The sequence below is a fragment of the Metarhizium acridum genome (assembly GCF_019434415.1).
Source record: "Metarhizium acridum strain ARSEF 324 chromosome Unknown scaffold_272, whole genome shotgun sequence".
Taxonomy (NCBI): domain Eukaryota; kingdom Fungi; phylum Ascomycota; class Sordariomycetes; order Hypocreales; family Clavicipitaceae; genus Metarhizium; species Metarhizium acridum.
In genome coordinates, this window is record NW_027094024.1 from 578,489 (window position 1) to 596,541 (window position 18,053).

An 18,053-nucleotide genomic window follows, 5' to 3' on the forward strand; every position below is an offset into this window, starting at 1 on the left:
TATAATAGTTTTAATTTAAGTGAAATTTATAAAAATCCCTTTTATTTATAAGATAAACTTTAAGAATTTTACTTAAGATTAAAAGAATTTATACTTAAATAATTTAACGTATAATCTTATATTTCTTATTTATTTTAATACTTATATAAGGTATGCTTTATATTTCTTCTTTATCTTAAAGAATACTAAGATATTATTAAGGTATATAATATAAATAATATTATTTAAGCTTTATAGCACTTAATTTATATAACTTTAAAATATAATAAATACGTTAATTAACTTAAAAGGTATTATTAAGTATTTAAAATACTTAAATTATATTTAAAAAGCGGTTTTTTATTTATTCTCTTTCTTAATTTTAATTTAATAATAAGCTTTCTTAATATTTAATTTTAAGAATACTTTAACTTCTTATATTTAATTTAATATCTTAATAATTAAAAGAAGTAAATATTAGTTCTTAATATTAACTTTATTTAATCTTTAATAATTTACGTAAAGGTAAAGTATTTCATTCTTTTTTAATATAAATAAGATTAATACTTTTATTAGGCTTTTAAAGTATTAAATTTAACTTACCTTTAAGTTTTAATTTAAATAATCTTATAATATTATTAGCTTCTTTAATAAAAGTAAGTACATAGGTTTATATAAAGGTAATTCTTCTTTTACTAGATTAATTATATAATTAATTAAGTAATATAATAATAATTCTCTTATCTTCTTATCTTTAAAAACGTTAATATATGCTTATAATATTAATAATAAAAACGTTACTTTTAAAAAGAGTTTAGTATTATTTTCTTATAATAATATTACCTCTTTTATTTTAAATATAATAAAGATATATATGTAATTTTACGCTTCTCTTTTAAACTTATATATTAAAATTACCTTATATTTACTTTTCTTTATATTATATTATTATTATTATAATCTTACGTTTATAATAATATTCATATTTTAGAGAGCTAGTATATTAAGTAAAAGAAGATTTTTACTTATATTTAATATTATATAATAAATTTAAGTAAACTCTCTTTATTTCTCTTATAAATTTATAAGAGTTAAAGATATCTTTTATACTCTTAGCTTTTATAAATAAATATTATTAAGTACTTTAAAGCTTAATAAAATCTTATTTAAATAGCGTAATTTTATATATTATATTAAGGTAATATTAATTAAGTTTACTTTAACTTTAATATTTAAGATTACTTTAATAAGTATTAATTTTTATTCTTAAATTATAGCTTATATTATAAGATTAGCTTTTACTTAAATATAATCTTAATAAATTATAAACTAGGTATTATTTATAATTAATTCTCTTTTTTTATAATATTCTTTTTATTTTTCTTCTTTTTATTTTAAGTTTTTATATTATTAATTTTTTTTCTCTTAAAGTATTTATTTTAAAGATATTTATTATTATTATACTTTTAATAAGTAAAGTTCTTTTTCTCTTTATTATTAGCTTTCTTTTTATCTTTATTTGAAAATAAGTTTTAATATAAGAAATACCTTTAATTAAGTTTTAAAAACCTTTTTTAATTACTTTTTCTCTTAAAGAAAAAGTCTTTAAAGTTTCTTTAAAACGCTTTAAAGGGTCTCTTATTTAAATTCTTATTTTAAAGTTACTTATTATTTCGCTTACCTTTTATATTATTTTAAAAATAAGTAATAAGAGCTATAATCTTCTCTTAAGTTTTTAATATACTTAATATATATATCTTAATATAATTTTAAAGGTAAAAGTAAAGTTTTATAAAGAAGTTAAGTGCTTATTATACCTTTAAGATATAAGAGAAGTGCTTTTCTAACAAATCTAGGTATACGTGAAAGTCTTAGAGAGATTAAAGTATTAATAAGAAAACTATATTTTCAATTTTTAAAAAAGCTTAAATGATTAATAATAAATCTAATAAAATACTTGAATTATAATAATAAATACATAAACTAGCTAATATTATAACCAATTAGCTTATGTAAAAAAGTGGGTCCTTCTAGCTCATTATAAGCTTAAAAACTAGATTATATAATTTTCTAAAAACACACTACACTATACTACACTATAAAAACTACATTTTATAGTTTTTAAAATTCTAGGCTTATAAGAGCTTATAAGGACCCACTTTTTACGTTAGCTTATAGTATAAAATTTATACTATTTATCCGTAAAACCTATAATCTTATAAGTATTTTATTAGATTTAATATTATTTATTATATTTAAAACTATAAAAACCATAAAACTATAAAACTATACTACTTCTAGAGCATTAATAAGAAAACTACATTTTCAATTTTCAAAAAAGCTTAAATAATTAATAATAAATCTAATAAAATACTTGAATTATAATAATAAATACATAAATTAGCTAATATTATAACTAATTAGCTAGCATAAAAAAGTGGGTCCTTCTAGCTTATTATAAGCTTAAAAACTAGATTATGTAATTTTCTAAAAACACACTATACTACACTATACTATAAAAACTATAAAATGTAGTTTTTACAGTTCTAGGCTTATAAGAGCTTCTAAGGACCCACTTTTTTATGTTGGCTTATAGTAGAAGATTTATACTATTTATCCGTGAAACTTATAATCTTATAAGTATTTTATTGGATTTAATATTAAATTTTATATTTAAAACTACAAAAACTATAAAACTATAAAACTACACTATAGTTAATACTCTAACTACTTCTAATACTTTAAGAGAGATTAGTCTTCCCTTTAACGTGTATCTTTTAACTATTATATTATAATTACATTTTAATTAATAGAATCTTAAATAAGATTTAAGATTTATACTTTAAATTTTTTTTAATTAATATTTACGTTTAAATTATATAACTTTACTTTCTTAATATATTAGTTTTATTAAAAGTAATATTTATTTTTTATTTATATATTTATATATAGAATTTAAAAGTAATTCTTTTTAAATTTTCTTAAAGTACTTTTAAAAGTATATTAAAGGTTATTTAATTAATTATCTCTCTTTCTTTAATTTATATTAAAAGATAACTTAAAGAGATTTTTAATTTAAATCTTTAAACTTTAATTTTCTTTTAAGAAGAAAAAGTTTTATTATTTTAAGAAATTTCTTTTATTTTTTAAGAATAAGTTTTAAAGTAACTTTTACTTTTAAGCTTTAAGTTCTTAAATTTACTTAAGTTTATATAAGTACTTCTTTAATTATATCTCTTATATAATAATAATAAAGTACTTAATAAAAGTTAAGAGAGTAAATAATTTACGTATAAGAGATATAATAAATATCTTTTTTTTTAATATATTATTATATAATATATAACTTTATTCTTAAGTTTTTATTATCTTTTTAAAGGTAATTATATAAAGAAGTTTTAAAAATTATTAAAATAAACTTAAAATATAAAATAATTAAATAAGAAATTAAAAAAGAACTTTATTTTTAAGTCTTTTAATAATATAAGATTAAAACTTATTTAAATTATTTAATATTTAAATTAATTCTTTTATACTTATTTATTAAGAGTTTTAACTTTAATTTATACCTGCTTTTCACATAATAATACTTATAGAATTTAAACTAAAATTAATAAAAATTTATACCTTATTTTAAAATATAATCAAACCTAATTTAGTTCCCCTTTACAGGTAACTCCCTATATGTAACGGTGGCTTAGGTTCTAAGGCACAGTAGGTCTGTTTCTTAGGAAGTAAGTCAGGTTGAATGCTACAGAGTAGCTTTTGAGCAGTATCACAATAAGGCCGTTAAGAGTATAACTCTCAATAGTAAAACTATTGCTTAGATTGATCAATAGAGATCTAGACTATCTGACTATGGGAATACCTCCTCCTTAAGTACTCGTCTATCTCTCTATTGTAGACCCGGATCATTTGGATCGCCTAATGATCCTAATGATCCCGTCTCGTTGGATCATCTATATGATCCGATGAGCCATCACGTGACTTGATGTCCTTGTTAGTCAGCAGCTGTGCCTACCCTTGCCAGTGCGGCCCAGCTTCCCGCGTCTCGTGCAGTGACGTTCGTAACATAATACCCCTCCTCCATTGGTCTTGTCCTCAAGGCCATCGAAATAGGCCGGCTGGGGCTTGGGTAATTTTCCCTTCTTCATCCTCCTCGTGTATCATCATGTCGGCTAATCGTGTCTCAAGACCTTCCGTCCGATCCCGCAAACCTTCTCGCAAGACAGACGAGCGAAACGCCCTTCTTGAGTTGATGATCGGGAATCTAGTTGATATGCCCGCTTGTTCCTTTTGCCGAGATCAAGGCCTCCAGAATTGCAAGGCGTCCGACGTGGACTCGTCCCGTTGTTATGAGTGCATTCGTCTGAACAGGTCTTACTGCGATATGAATCCTCTTACCCCGCAGCAGTTGCGTCGTATCGGTACCCAACACCAGAAAGCTGAGTCCGAGTTGGAAGCTGCCGAGGAAGAACTCGAAAAGGCGAGCGCCAAGGTGCGTCGCTTGCGAAAACAAAAGAAATTGTGGTTTGAGAAAATGATGCGTGCGGTTGCGCGTGGTATCGACAACGTCGAAGAGTTGGAACGTGTGGAACGTGAGGAAGCGGAACAGCTTCAGAAGGCCACGGGGGTCCTTCCTACTCCTTCCGAGGATCTGGATCCTGCTTTGGTTCGTTCCATTGGAAGCCGACTTCTTTCTTTGTTAGGTTTGTAAGAGGTCGTGAAATGTCTCCATATCCGCTCAAGAACTTGCGGTAGAAGTTCACGAATGCTGTGAATCCTCTGACTTCTTTTAGATTCTTTGGTGTAGGCCATTCCTTGATGGTTTTGATCTTATCCGGGCTCATTCGTATTTCTCCGTGTGTGAGCACGTACCCTAGAAAGTGCACAGTGTTCTGGTGGAACTGGCATTTCGAGGCTTCGACTAAGAGTTTGTTGTCCTGTAGAGTTTGTAGTACTTCGTGTACGTGTCGTTTGTGTTCCTCAAGGGTATCTGAATAGATGAGGATATCGTCGAGGTATACAACCACAAACACTCCTAGTTGTTTCCGTAAGATTGTATCGATCATTCTTTGAAAGGTTGCTGGTGCGTTGGTAAGCCCGAAAGGCATCACTAGATATTCGTAGTGTCCTCTGCTGGTTCGGAATGCTGTCATCCACTCGTGGCCTTGCTACTATTAGGTTTATTGAACCTAGCATATGATCCGAATTTCCTGTGACTTTTTTCGTGACGTCGCTCGTATAGACGGTTGTCTGCCTTGATGACCATTTCGACGAAGTCGTCAAATAACTCAGGACGATCTTCTCGATAAATGTCATCCTTCACTTCTTCTTTGAGTCCTTGATAGAAGACTTCCATTTTGGGTTCGGTATTCCAGTTGAGTTTTGCTGCGATGCGTTTGAATTCCCTAGCGTAATGAGCTGCAGATCCGGTCTGCTTGAGTCGAGTAAGTTGTCGTGTAGCTTCCTTATGCTCATCGGGATTTCCAAATGCAGCGAGAAGTCGTTCCTCAAAGGTTTCGTAATCAGAGAAGATGTGGACAACTTCCACTCCGGCTTCGGCGCCGTGCTTAAGATGTGCGCGGAGGGTTGGCTCCCACCATTCCATTGCTTTCCCAGTCAAGAGGTTGCCAATGCAAAGAATCTGTGACTCAGGTGTCGTGTAGATTTTTTCGTTGACTCGTAGGTAAGCTTGGGCTTGTGTGAGAAAGTTCCTCACATCGCCCTTGTAACCATCGTATGATTCAGGCTTGGGGAATTTTGGCATGTTGTTGTTGTTGATAGAGGATGCAGGTGTGAGATTTTGAACTGCTGCAAGTTCCTCTTCTCGTGCCTCAAGTTTTTCGTAGAGATCATTCTGTCGGTCGAGAAGCTGTCGATTCTGCCTCTCGAGCTCGGTGATCTTGTCATGAAGGTACTTCATCATCTCCCCGGGGTTGGTGGTCTTTCCGCTTGAAGTAGACATCTTGGAAGTCGTTACTGCTCAAAGTTTCAAGGTAACTTACTGAACAGGATTGATCAAAATGTAACGGTGGCTTAGGTTCTAAGGCACAGTAGGTCTGTTTCTTAGGAAGTAAGTCAGGTTGAATGCTACAGAGTAGCTTTTGAGCAGTATCACAATAAGGCCGTTAAGAGTATAACTCTCAATAGTAAAACTATTGCTTAGATTGATCAATAGAGATCTAGACTATCTGACTATGGGAATACCTCCTCCTTAAGTACTCGTCTATCTCTCTATTGTAGACCCGGATCATTTGGATCGCCTAATGATCCTAATGATCCCGTCTCGTTGGATCATCTATATGATCCGATGAGCCATCACGTGACTTGATGTCCTTGTTAGTCAGCAGCTGTGCCTACCCTTGCCAGTGCGGCCCAGCTTCCCGCGTCTCGTGCAGTGACGTTCGTAACACTATAAGCGATACCCGATTTAGTCTCTCTTTACAGGTAACTCCGCGTACGCGTTACATTTATTTTATTTTTATTAGTTTTTTAATCTTTATTTAGTAAGTAAATTTAGCTCTATTTTAGCTTACTAATTATATTAATTAATAATAGTTCATAAATGATTTAATATTATATATTACATTAATTTTTGAAATGTAATATAGTATAGTAAAATTATACTATATTATACTACACTAAATTTTATTAAAAACTATAAAACTACACAGAGCTCTTACGAATATAGTAAATACAAGTGTATTGTGTATTGTATTTTGTATTGTATTGTATTTTCGTGTATTGTATTTAAATACATTACATTACATCACTAAAATACCTATAAATGTATTATAAGTAAAAAAGACCCTTGTTTTTTTAACTTAGGATTATAAGGCTAATTATAAGGGTTATAAGGGAAAATTTTATATCATTAAAAAGAGCTAAATTAGCTCTTTAGAATGCCCCACCTTTTACTATTATAAGCTATTATATTAAAAGGTTATAAGCAATTGAAAATTCACCCCGCTTTACTTACTTTTTATTTTAAGACATAACTTTAAAGCTTAATATCTCGCTTAATATCCATATTTTAAGGTTAATTTTTAAAGATTTACAGTCACGTGATTTTTAGCTTTATTTTAATATATAATATGCTTATATAAGCATTTATTTATAATATTAGATATTCTATAGCCTTATAATACATTTATAGGTATTCTTATCTTGTAATATATTATAATATATTACAATACAATACAATACAATACAATATAGTAAAAACTACAAAAAATACAATACATTTAGAGGTCTAAAACTACACTACTTTTAATACTCTAGGAATACCTAATAGGCTTATTTTAAGGCTATATATATTATAAGAGAAGTCGCTCGTTTTATAGATATTAATTAAAGCTATTATTAACCTTTCTTTTTAACGTACTTTTACCTCTCTCTCTTTTCACGCTTAATTATACATTTATTTAAAAAGATTTAATACTATTAAAATATAAGAAACTTATAAAGGTATTTTCGTGTAAATTTAAGCCTTTCTTTAGCTACCTTAAAACTTAATTTTAGTTATTATAATACCTTTTAATATTAAATACTCTCTTTAATAAGAAACTATATTAATATTCTTATAAAGTATTAAAGGCTAGCTTATTTTAAAATATCACAATTTTAAATAAAAGGGTTATTTTAAATTAATTAAAAAATATGTCTTTTATTCCTTTCTTAAAGTATTAATAGCCTATTATAATATAATAAAGATTTAGCTAATTTTTAATTGTAATAGTAGCGATAAATACTATACGTTATAGGCTTATAGCTAGCGAAACTCCTTTTAATTTAGTGATTTCTTTACTAGTTATACTTAAATTAAATGCTAAAACTATCTTAACTCTCTTATAAGTAAAGTATTAATAAGAAAACTATCTTTTTATTCTTTAAAAAAGCTTAAATAATTAATAATAAATTTAATAAAATACTTAAATTATAATAATAAATATATAAAATAATTAATATTATAATTAATTAACTTATTTAAAAAAGTAAGTTCTTTTAACTTATTATAAGCTTAAAAATTAAATTATATAATTTTTTAAAAATATATTATATGATATTATATTATAAAAATTATAAAATATAATTTTTAAAGTTTTAAGCTTATAATAATATATAAGAACTTACTTTTTTTAATATTAACTTATAATTTTAAATTTATATTAATTATTTATAAAACTTATAATTTTATAAGTATTTTATTAAATTTAATATAATTTTTTATATTAGAAACTATAAAAATTATAAAACTATAAAACTATATTATAGTTAATACTTTACTTATAAGAGCTATATTTAATTTTAGGCGTTATTAGGTCTATTTTTATTAAGTTATAATAAAAATAAAAAGAAGGTGTAAATGTAAGGTAACGCGGCGTAACGTGAAAGGCGCGTTTATTATCGTGACATTTGTCGCCCCACTGTAACGTGACTAAGTCCACTTTTCTTCCTAACAGGCGGCACGTTAGTAGTGGGGCCGCGATGGGCAGCGGGCTAGAGATGCTAGAACGAGTGCCGTCAGCGGCGACTTGATCGACCTGAGTCTCGACGCGGAAGCCAACGGAATCGACCATACGAACGGCCATGGGAGCAACGTTAACAACGACGATGAGTATGATGACGGAAGCGAACTACTAAAGCGAGTACGATAGCGAGGATGACAGCGATGGCAGCTCATACGCCGGCAGCAGCCAAGGGGAGGTCGATTCCACTGTCTCTACTGGCACACAGGACGAAGCTTGCATTCCGCCCTTTCATGCTACAGACGCTCAAGGATGTCCAGGTGAGGTATTACAGTTGCTATTTGGGCTGTCGGTGGCGCTATTTGAAGAACGACCTGTTGTTGAGCGGGCAGAGTCCATGTTGGCTGTGCTCTTCAGCAGCATCCCAGGATACTCCAAAACTCGGCAGAGTTTCTTGCAGGCGCGAAATTTCGCAACCCATCTCTCCGCTCTCATTTACAACCTGCGACTTGTGCTTCTCGAGCGTGCCCTAACAGTCCGAGCCTATCCGGAACTCGGCATCGAAGCGAGAGGAACCTAGATTTATCATTTTTATTGAGGTGATCATCTCCACCCTCAACATCTCAATGCCAATCAGCGCTCCTAATATGGCTTCCGTCACCGGACCAGATAGCGACAACAGCTCCGAATTAACCACTATTGCTTCTGGTGATACGCTCTTTCTGGCCAAGAACAACCTTCAATTAGGGCTCTTTTTGTGGCCCATGACGACACGGCCTACGACCTAGCAGTGGCACAGATACTTCGGGATCACCGAGTACAAGTCAAAGGCATATGGTACGTGTGGTTTGAACCGTATCGTCATAAACGGTCCCGCCGTTCAGCCTGGTATTAGGCTAAGGAGCAGGCCGAAGAGTTGATATGGACATCTAAAGGTAAATATCTCCTTTAATTCATGTGGATAAATACTTATATTTGCAGGCTTGGAAAAGAGTAACGAAATCGTAAGAATGGAAATGTAAGCACTGTAACGAAGTCCAGTTTACATCTGCAAACTCTCAAAATAAACCGACCAACCTCCTTGTTCATGAAATCTCCAAACACGACCGGAAAACCCCTCGTAAATGGGCCCAGAGGCCCTCCTTAGTCCCCTCGAGCAGCGGCAGCGGCGACGATGGCGAAGATACCACACCAATACGCCAGTCGGTGTCATATGTCCAGCTGGCTACAACTGGCAAGAGAGCCCCTTTTGAGGAAGTTTTAATTGCCTTTTGTTACCCGGCAGCAAGTATGACTGATGGGCATGTCAACCAAGCGAGGCTGTCTTCATTCCCCGACAATTCAATAGCACTTGGCATGTCAACGTCTCCAAGCCTCTCAGGACAACCCGACAAGAAGCCTCACTAGTAGCGCAATCTCTTCTTGAATTGATCCTCATCGACATTGGCCAGAAAATCACCAAATGAGCATTATCCAACCTGATTGGCGCGCCAGCTTGCTCTTCCCTTTGGACGGGTTACACTTCTGAGGCACATGTAGGTTAGTCTCCCGTCCCTAATTTCCAACAGCTATCGTACAGTCACATCTTCCACTCACATATACATCATCATTGCTAGATTGACGAGTTTAAAGCTCTCTTCGTGTATGATCTGAGCTTTTTCTTATACGTCCAGTTAGGCATTGCCCTCCATTTCGAAATAATTCCCTCCATGTCGACCATCTCGTCAAACCTGACCAAGTCACCGACTCTTGTCTCAGTTGCGTTTAGTATATTGGAATCTCCCATAAGACAATGCGGCTCCGTCCAAGAGGATCCAAAATCGACCAGCTTTCCATCTCTGAAATTGTCCTTTCTTATATCCTTATTATAAATTTTCAGCCTGTTTAACTCCCTAATGTTCTTTAACATTCTTCCAACACTGTTCTTATTTAACCCGGAGTTAGAGGATGCGAGTTTTTTAACGATAGCACGGATAGGTCTCGGTCGTAGGGGGCCGTCCTCTGGCTGGCTGAGTTTGTCACCATCCAAACAGTCTTCTTCTAGATCCACGCCGCTCTGTTCAAGCACTTGCCGATGTTCCTCGCCGAGGTAGATAAACCCAAAGCATGGTATCGCAGGTTCTCCTCTAAGTGTCCCTCGTCGTTTCTCTTGATGGATCCTACCGTATGCTCGGCATTCGGCGTAGAATGGATCGGTGTGCAGCTCTACCTGCCGCCGCCCTGCCGGTCCTTCAACGAGAGTGTCCCAATAATATCTCGAATCGTCGGGATTGAAGAACTTGAACTACTTAAGTTGTAAGCGCAGGATCCAAACGCAAACCCTCGGTTTTGTGTATTTTTGTGCGCGCGTGTGTACTGACTACTTTTAATGCATAAAGCTGTGAATCGATCCTGACCTTGAAAACGTACCCCTGCCTCCCAGAGTCACTGAAACCCTTGATATTTTCATCTTCTCCGTCGATTCGCCCTAGCCACTCAATTGGAGAGCTGTGCTCAGGGAAAACATGCAGTTTCGGGCCCTTACAAGGAGGCAATTCATTCGGGTATCGGATAGACTGTTTCTTGGGTGCCGCTCTTTGGGCCATGGTCAAGATATGGTCAGCTGGCAAGCTATGAGGGAGGCAAGGTGATGACTTCAGGTCGAGAGGGGACATAACCGACCAGAAACAAAAAGGCTGGCAACATAATTGGACACGACGTCGTCTGGAACAGGGGAGGTCCCGTCCTGCAGCATCCCGCGGGAAATGCGGGGTCTCTGACCTACCATATCGAGACTTCTGTTTCACGAGCTGGAATTATTCCGTATGCGCGGCCAATTAAATCAAGATTGACTACTCCTTTAGCTGTCCTTGGCCCTCCATATTCTTATGTCCGTGACCAAATTGAGAGCGTTTTCTTCATACAAGGCTGTGTACACTTGAATTCGTGCCAATGTAACGGCACCAACGGTGATATAATGGCGTGATTTGTCGCTCTGACACATTGATCTCCACGTCTCCCTCTTCTGAATTGTCTTTTGCCCCATCAGCTCTCAAGATGAGTAAACCTTTATCCGTTTTTGATTCATTGATGTGGAAAAATCCTGAAATTCAGTACGAAAAACCGACTAGTTTTTCTCTCACAAATGCCCAGCGTTGCATGTCCCCCCGGCAGTTACTAGTATGGGATGAATTCAGCTTTGAAACTCTTCGAAAAATCAGCAATGGAAGATTAATTGAACTTGCTCAGCAAACTACATCACTTCTTTCCGCATGCCCTTACTTTGAGCCATGTGTCGTCACCGAGGAACCGGAAACTCAACATGTCATAACGGCGTGGAACTATCCGATAGTCCAGGCTGGTCTAACAGCTATAGGTGAGAAAATTCCAACGTGTAAATGGAACCCTTAAACAAAGGACAAAGGGAAAATAGGCGAAAGTACGAGAAGCACACCAACTTGTGATGACTTGAGTCCAACGCATTCCCTGACAACCTCGTTTGTCAGATCTGGCGCGACAGGGATGCGCAAGGGCCGCAGATATCATCCAGACAGTGGCGCTACCGTTCCTTGCCACACTCATGGTTCATCATGTCCAAAAACCCGAATCGAAAGGCTACCAAAGGACTACAAATCCTCTACAAAATGGAGAAGTTCTGATGTGCTAGATGCTCTTCTGGAACAAGATGGGACTTGGAAATCAGGCATGGCCGAGAAGCAAGCTGCATGGCCAATTCGGCAAGCATATACTTATTGCGTCTGGTTCGAGTGTAGATACGGTTGCATTCTGACAACTGAAGAAGCTTTCATTTTCCGAATTAAACCACGTAAGTCTGCGATATCACGCAACATTTATTCTAAAGGCACTACTCTTACACTACCCCAGGTGATCCCGACGCCGGTTCCAAGGCCTCGTTGAACTCAGCCTTGAGAAATAACGGACTCATGCAATATGTGGTAGTCCCCTGGACTGAAAAAGAGAAAGGAGGCGCCACACGGAGTAGTAAGGAGAACTGCTCGTTGAGTTTCAATCTGGCGTTGTGGTTTGTGCACATCCTGGCTGCGGGCCAGTACAAGATCGACTGGGACTACGATCCCCTCTGCTCTGAGAAATTTTCCAAAGTGGCTTGTACTGCTGTCCAAGTCCCCGATACTCCAGAAAGTCAAGCAGGGCCATCGCAATCTACTAGAAGAGAGATCGGTTCTCGCCATGCCTCTCACAAGAGGACAAGGGATGCGCCGGACGACCGGCTTGTCTTATCATTTCATGGAAACGACAGCCCGGAGTTTTTCTCAAGTTTTCAGGTCAGAAAATATGTCTTCTTTTTAATTCTTTTCTTGATATGAAACTAAATATGTAAAAGTCTACAAGTACCTCATCCCCAGTAGAAGAATGCGAAGAAATCGACGATCAGCAACAGCACACAAACGACTTGGTGAAGAGTGCCTTGGGTGATGATAGACAGCCAGGTGTAGACATGGAGGCTGTGCTGTCGAAGGTTGTTCGCCGCAGAAGATCAAAACGTTTGCGCCACAGTTAGACGGACTTTAATTACCCGCCTTGGGTGCTCTGAGATTATTATTGTAAATAAATCTCTACTCAGTGGTGCAGGGTAATTGTCACGCGGTAAGACTCATTGTCAACTAAGCCGTTCTCACAAATTCATTGTTTTTCTTGCCATCTCTCTCTTTCCTCCTTCGTAGGCCCAACACCTCATCCGCATACCTAACAACCTACAGAAGTTTGGTGTGAATAGCAACAAGCCGCACATCGGGGTTGGCTCTGGAAAGTTCTACTGAGAATCTCATTCGTTCTTTTTCAGCGAAGACGTGAGTGCCTTGAGTACTTGGCTGTGTAATCGACTACCTGCTTCAGTCTCGTGCAGGGCAAGATATCTGTATTGGCCACCTACGCAACGGCAAGCGGTTGTAGTGGCTAGTCTGGCTGTCGTTTCGCTCGCCCGCGAAGCACCAGTGATTCGAATGAGGAAACTTGTCAAGGAAGCCTAGCAGGCGCTGATCGTGAGCAAAGGCAAAACACTCCACCCACTCGGTACACTTATCGAGCTACACACGGTAATTGTCACGGCAGTGACATTGTACGCGGTGGATTACCATTGATAGGAGCTGAACAGGGAGAGGCTGCTGTAAAAGACTCTTGCCAGTGGGTTCCCTTTAAGAGCAACAGCTTAATCAGATAGTTGGTCCAATTTTACACAAGAACTTGACTTGCACATTCCCTCAGTAGGATCAGGCTCTGGTGCAGGTGTTGTATACTGCAACGATAGCCAGATGCATAACTGCCTCCGTTGCCAGGAGCGTTGGTTCGGTATGAAGCGGAATAGCTTGAACATTTGCAGCCGCTGCAGTAGCCGTGTGGGAGAAAAATTGGCTTCGGTGCATTACTTGACTGCGATTGGGCTGGTGAGAAATGTCTGGTCGCATGGGTGTATGTACGCACCATGCTCGGTGGTGATGACTAGGAAACATTGTCGGCCCAAAGTCGTGCCCAAGCTGAGGCGGGGGAATAGGACCAGACATCTACTTTCAGGCACCCAGTTGGCCCCTGACCCAAGACTTGAAAGCCATGAGTCCATGACGACCCCACCTTCATTTCTGCCTTTGAGTTCTTTGACGCTGCACTATATATTCTAGGAAAGTAGTTAAACTTATTTAACGAGATTCTTATAGCTGTAATTTAACGGTAAGATAATATATACCTTAGCGTGTAATAGGCCGCCTTATAAGCTCTATTAAAGCTATAAAACTTATCTAATAATAGTCTTATATTTATTATTTAATAGCTAAATAATAGAGTCTTTAACGTATAAGAGGTTACCTTAGATCTTCTATAGGATTAATTAAACTTATTTAATAAGATTCTTATAGCTATAAGCTAATAGCTAGGTAATATTAACTATAACGTGTAATAGGCTATCTTAGAGATTTTAAATAAGTAATTAAACTTATCTAATAAGATTCTTATAGCTGTAATTTAACAGCTAAATTATATATATTATAAACGTGTAATAAGCTACCTAGTAGATTCTAGAGAAGTAATTAAACTTATTTAATAAGATTCTTATAGCTGTAATTTAATAGTTAAATAATATAAGCTTTAGCGTATAAAGAGCTACTTTATATATTCTATAAAAGCAATTAAACTTATCTAATAAGATTCTTATAATTATAGTTTAATAGCTAAATAATAGAGTCTTTAACGTGCGAGAGGCCGCCCTAGAGGTTCTAGACAAGCAATTAAACTTGTCTAACGAGATCCTCACAGCCGTGGTCTTACGGCTGGATAACACAGACTCTGACAACCCAGACTTAGACGACACAGACTCTTACGACAGAGGCTCTGATAACACAGGCTCTCACGTGCGAAGGGCTACCCTTGGGGTCCTTCAGAAGCGATCGAACTTGTCCGACGAGATCCTTACATCCGTGGTCTAACGGCTAGATAACGGAGACTCCGACGTGGAAATAGCCGTACTAGAGGTCCTAGAGAAGCAATTGAACTTATCTGATAAGATCCTCACAACCGTGGCACGACTACTAGGATCTAAGAGGGTAGGCACCGGGGCACGAGTACTAGGAGCTAAGATTATAGGCGAAATGGTAAAGGTAGTACTAAGAAAACATAAAAACTTTTATTTTATTCTTCTTAATAGTTTATTTATAAGATTATTATTTAAGGTTTTATTATACTACGCTTTTAAGAAGTAATAAAGTTAATATATTAAAGATAAAAGGTCTTATATTAATATGCTAAATAGGGTTAAAAATAATAGTATTAATAACACGAAAAAGTTTATAGCTGTGATCAGTAAAGCGCGGCCACCAGGAATTCCACCAACGGCTGGTATCTCGGAGCGGAGGCGCTAAACTCCTCGTAGAAATGGTCTGAGCTTGCTGAGGTAAGAACATTCTTTGTCCCGCTCACGTGAACTTGTTACTGTCAATCACATGTCACTCTGTTCTTCTGCATGAAATTGACCCGATCACCAAGAAGTACGAACGTTTCGCAACATGATAAATCTGATAAAAGCAACCTTAGCAAACGCTCGCGTCCGAGTTTCGAGGCTTTTTTTGCCACTATCTCAGCTGCCATCCTCGAAGCCCGTTAGCCCTCATCAATTCACTGAAGAACCGGACTATTACAATCGTGGAGGTTTTCATCCTGTCTCGCTTGGCGATGCTTTTCATTCCGAGAGATACACTATCCTAAGAAAATTAGGATATGGGCAATACTCTACAGTTTGGCTTGCCAGAGATTCGAAGTACGTTATATGTCGTCCTGGCATACCAGGTTACTGATGACGCAGATGCCAACGATACGTCGCGCTAAAAATGCTGAGGGCTGATTGCTATGGCGGCCCCCATGACATTTTTGAGCGGGAAATTCTCTCGAGGATCTTGGAAGTATCTACGAACAGTTCTCATGAAGGCCGCAATTATGTATTGCATCTCCTTGGACAATTCAACCATAGGGGGCCAAATGGAGACCACGTTTGCCTTGTTTTTGACGTGCTAGGGCATCATCTAGATTTCCAAGCTGCCAAGTATATGGACGGAAAGTTACCTATGAAGGCAGTGAGGGAAATAACAAGGCAGCTTCTCCTGGGGCTGGATTTTCTTCACAGGGAGTGCGGCATCATTCATACAGGTACGGCGTAATACATCGAGGAATTCCTGGTTTTGTTTTATTGCTAATATAACCAATAGACCTTAAACCAACGAATATACTCTTGGAGTTGGAAACCCCAAACGACACCATTTCCGATTATATCAACTCCATTCCTCCACGGACGACCGATCGTCAAAATGGTGCTATAGTCCCGCTTCGGGAGGTTATCACGACACCGCTGGTCTCCGAAATGGCATCGCTTCACGTCAGGATTATTGACTTTGGCGTTGGTACGTAACTTGTACCTTTTTAGCGAAAAGCCTACTTACCTTACCCTTAGCTTCTTGGAGAGAGAATCATCTGTCAGATCTAATCCAGTCACCCGCGCTGAGGGCACCGGAGGTAACTATCGGCGCTCCCTGGGATACTGGTGTTGATATATGGAGCCTTGGATGCCTTGTAAGAATAGTAGACTGTCATACCGTGATATATGCTAACATTTTACCTGACACAAACAGGTTCTGGAGTTCGTTCAAGGTATAGTTCTCTTCTCTGGAAAAGCATCAGAAACCGGGAGGTGGACTGCCGAAGATGACCATTTAGCGAGAATTGCTGAGGTCCTCGGCCCGTTTCCGTCTAGCCTTCTTAAGAAGGGGCGTCGCTCAACAGATTTTTTTGATGAGCAAGGTATATTGTACATATCTATCGCACTGCCACTTGGTTGCCATGCTAATGTATTTGAATCTTCAGGAAAGCTCATTCGAATTAGAAACTTAAAACCTACGAGTCTCGAGCGCTTGGTTAATGGTGAAGTGAAGCCCTTCCTTAAACCTTGTGATATGCCAGAAGCTGAAATTGCTACCTTTATCGATTTCATTAAAGGCATGCTGGAAGTCGACCCGACGTCGCGAAAGTCCGCGGCAGAACTGTTACAACACGACTGGATTCACCTGTCGTAGCGACTCGCAGATAGGCAGTACGGCTACAGGGATTAAAATAGGACAACGCTACAATTGGTGCCAAAAAGCATAAGGCGTAACTGGAAGAGCTGTCACATAAGATGTAAAGGCCGTAACGAGAGACTCGAAGTATTGGCTCTTGAAGGAATGTGCTGCGCTCTATCCCTTCGAGTGAGTATCTCCATTGCCAGAGAATTGATGACGAGAGGCACTCGCCGATCACACAACCGCCATTGCAATCTTCAAATATAGACCCGATTTTGTTAAAACGAACTGTTGATATTGTCGACTGCCAGGTATCTGGAGCTTTGTGACAAACTCCAAATTGTGGTGATCAATCCTTCCGTAGTGCTCCGGCTGAACGAGGGTCCCATGCAGGGTATCTGCGCTAACGTTGCCAGTACCATGTATTTCCAAGTTGATGGTAACCTCAGCTGCTACAGCCCAAATGTCCAATCGTACCTCTGAGCCGCTCGTTTACAGGAAGGTTGGCCATAGCTCGTGTCACTCTCGTGGTCCTCCTGTCGGGCAGTACTCCACAAGAGAGGCAAGGGCACGTTCCAGCTGAAGGATATTTAGAATCTGGCAACAGCCCATATATTCACTACCTCCTATCTAGTCCAATTCGTCGCTCTTCGTATCTACACAGCCTAACTTCTCCTCTCCCGCTCCCATGCGACGTGGCCAAATGTTCTGATCACCAGGTCTTTAGCCTCTTTAATTGCCTGCTCCCCACACAATTGGTCGCACGGCAAGAAGACGGGTGCCTAAAATACTTTAACTTTAATGGATCCATTTACTGCTTAACGCGCTTCCCTGAGGCACATATATTCGTATTCCTGAACGCTGCTAGCTAACGCACGTTTCGTACGGGAAGCCCCATGTGAAGTGGCCTTCTTCCGCCGCTGGGTCTTACGCCTCGAGATTTTTCGTTGCTGCCTACGGGCGACGCTCGCAGCCGGGCACGGGACCACTTTCTGACGCGGTTCGGGGTGATTAGCGCAACGAGATTCGCCATCTGCAAAACGGCTATAAG

At 37.2% G+C, this 18,053-nt stretch overlaps 4 protein-coding genes across 7 annotated transcripts; 3 read left to right on the top strand and 1 right to left on the bottom strand.

The window, feature by feature from the left end:
• The first annotated feature begins 3,801 nt into the window (after window positions 1-3,801).
• Window positions 3,802-5,365, top strand: J3458_022476 (uncharacterized protein). Its single transcript, XM_066123041.1, has one exon. The coding sequence runs from the start codon at window positions 3,971-3,973 to the stop codon at window positions 4,694-4,696; it is 726 nt and encodes a 241-aa protein (XP_065974836.1). The 5' UTR covers window positions 3,802-3,970; the 3' UTR covers window positions 4,697-5,365.
• On the bottom strand, window positions 4,175-6,012 carry J3458_022477 (uncharacterized protein). Its single transcript, XM_066123042.1, has one exon. It carries the CDS (start codon window positions 5,945-5,947, stop codon window positions 5,135-5,137), a length of 813 nt encoding a protein of 270 aa, XP_065974837.1. The 5' UTR covers window positions 5,948-6,012; the 3' UTR covers window positions 4,175-5,134.
• Window positions 6,013-12,373: 6,361 nt separating this feature from the next.
• Window positions 12,374-13,205, top strand: J3458_012927 (uncharacterized protein; the record flags this gene model as incomplete). Its single annotated transcript, XM_066120201.1, has 2 exons — window positions 12,374-12,733; window positions 12,793-13,205. 2 exons carry the CDS (start codon window positions 12,374-12,376, stop codon window positions 12,967-12,969), a joined length of 537 nt encoding a protein of 178 aa, XP_065974838.1. The 3' UTR covers window positions 12,970-13,205.
• A 2,224-nt stretch (window positions 13,206-15,429) lies between these two features.
• On the top strand, window positions 15,430-17,287 carry J3458_012928 (uncharacterized protein). Of its 4 annotated transcripts, XM_066120202.1 has the most exons (6): window positions 15,430-15,711; window positions 15,757-16,097; window positions 16,157-16,348; window positions 16,399-16,517; window positions 16,577-16,745; window positions 16,809-17,287. In XM_066120202.1, the coding sequence occupies exons 1-6, from the start codon at window positions 15,461-15,463 to the stop codon at window positions 17,015-17,017; spliced, it is 1,281 nt and encodes a 426-aa protein (XP_065974839.1). In that variant the 5' UTR covers window positions 15,430-15,460; the 3' UTR covers window positions 17,018-17,287. The 4 variants fall into 4 exon arrangements, with proteins under 4 accessions (XP_065974839.1, XP_065974841.1, XP_065974840.1 ...); XM_066120204.1 differs by having other exon boundaries at window positions 15,430-16,097; XM_066120203.1 differs by having other exon boundaries at window positions 16,399-16,745.
• The last annotated feature ends 766 nt before the right edge of the window (window positions 17,288-18,053 follow it).

What these genes read in the sequence shown, in the direction of transcription:
- J3458_022476 (XM_066123041.1), top strand. Translation starts at nt 3,971, where the DNA reads ATGTCCTTGTTAGTCAGCAGCTGTGCCTACCCTTGCCAGTGCGGCCCA.
- J3458_022477 (XM_066123042.1), bottom strand. Translation starts at nt 5,947, where the DNA reads ATGTCTACTTCAAGCGGAAAGACCACCAACCCCGGGGAGATGATGAAG.
- J3458_012928 (XM_066120202.1), top strand. Translation starts at nt 15,461, where the DNA reads ATGATAAATCTGATAAAAGCAACCTTAGCAAACGCTCGCGTCCGAGTT. An exon ending in TGGCTTGCCAGAGATTCGAA is followed by an intron (nt 15,712 to 15,756) that starts GTACGTTATATG and finishes CTGATGACGCAG; the next exon opens with ATGCCAACGATACGTCGCGC. An exon ending in GTGCGGCATCATTCATACAG is followed by an intron (nt 16,098 to 16,156) that starts GTACGGCGTAAT and finishes TATAACCAATAG; the next exon opens with ACCTTAAACCAACGAATATA.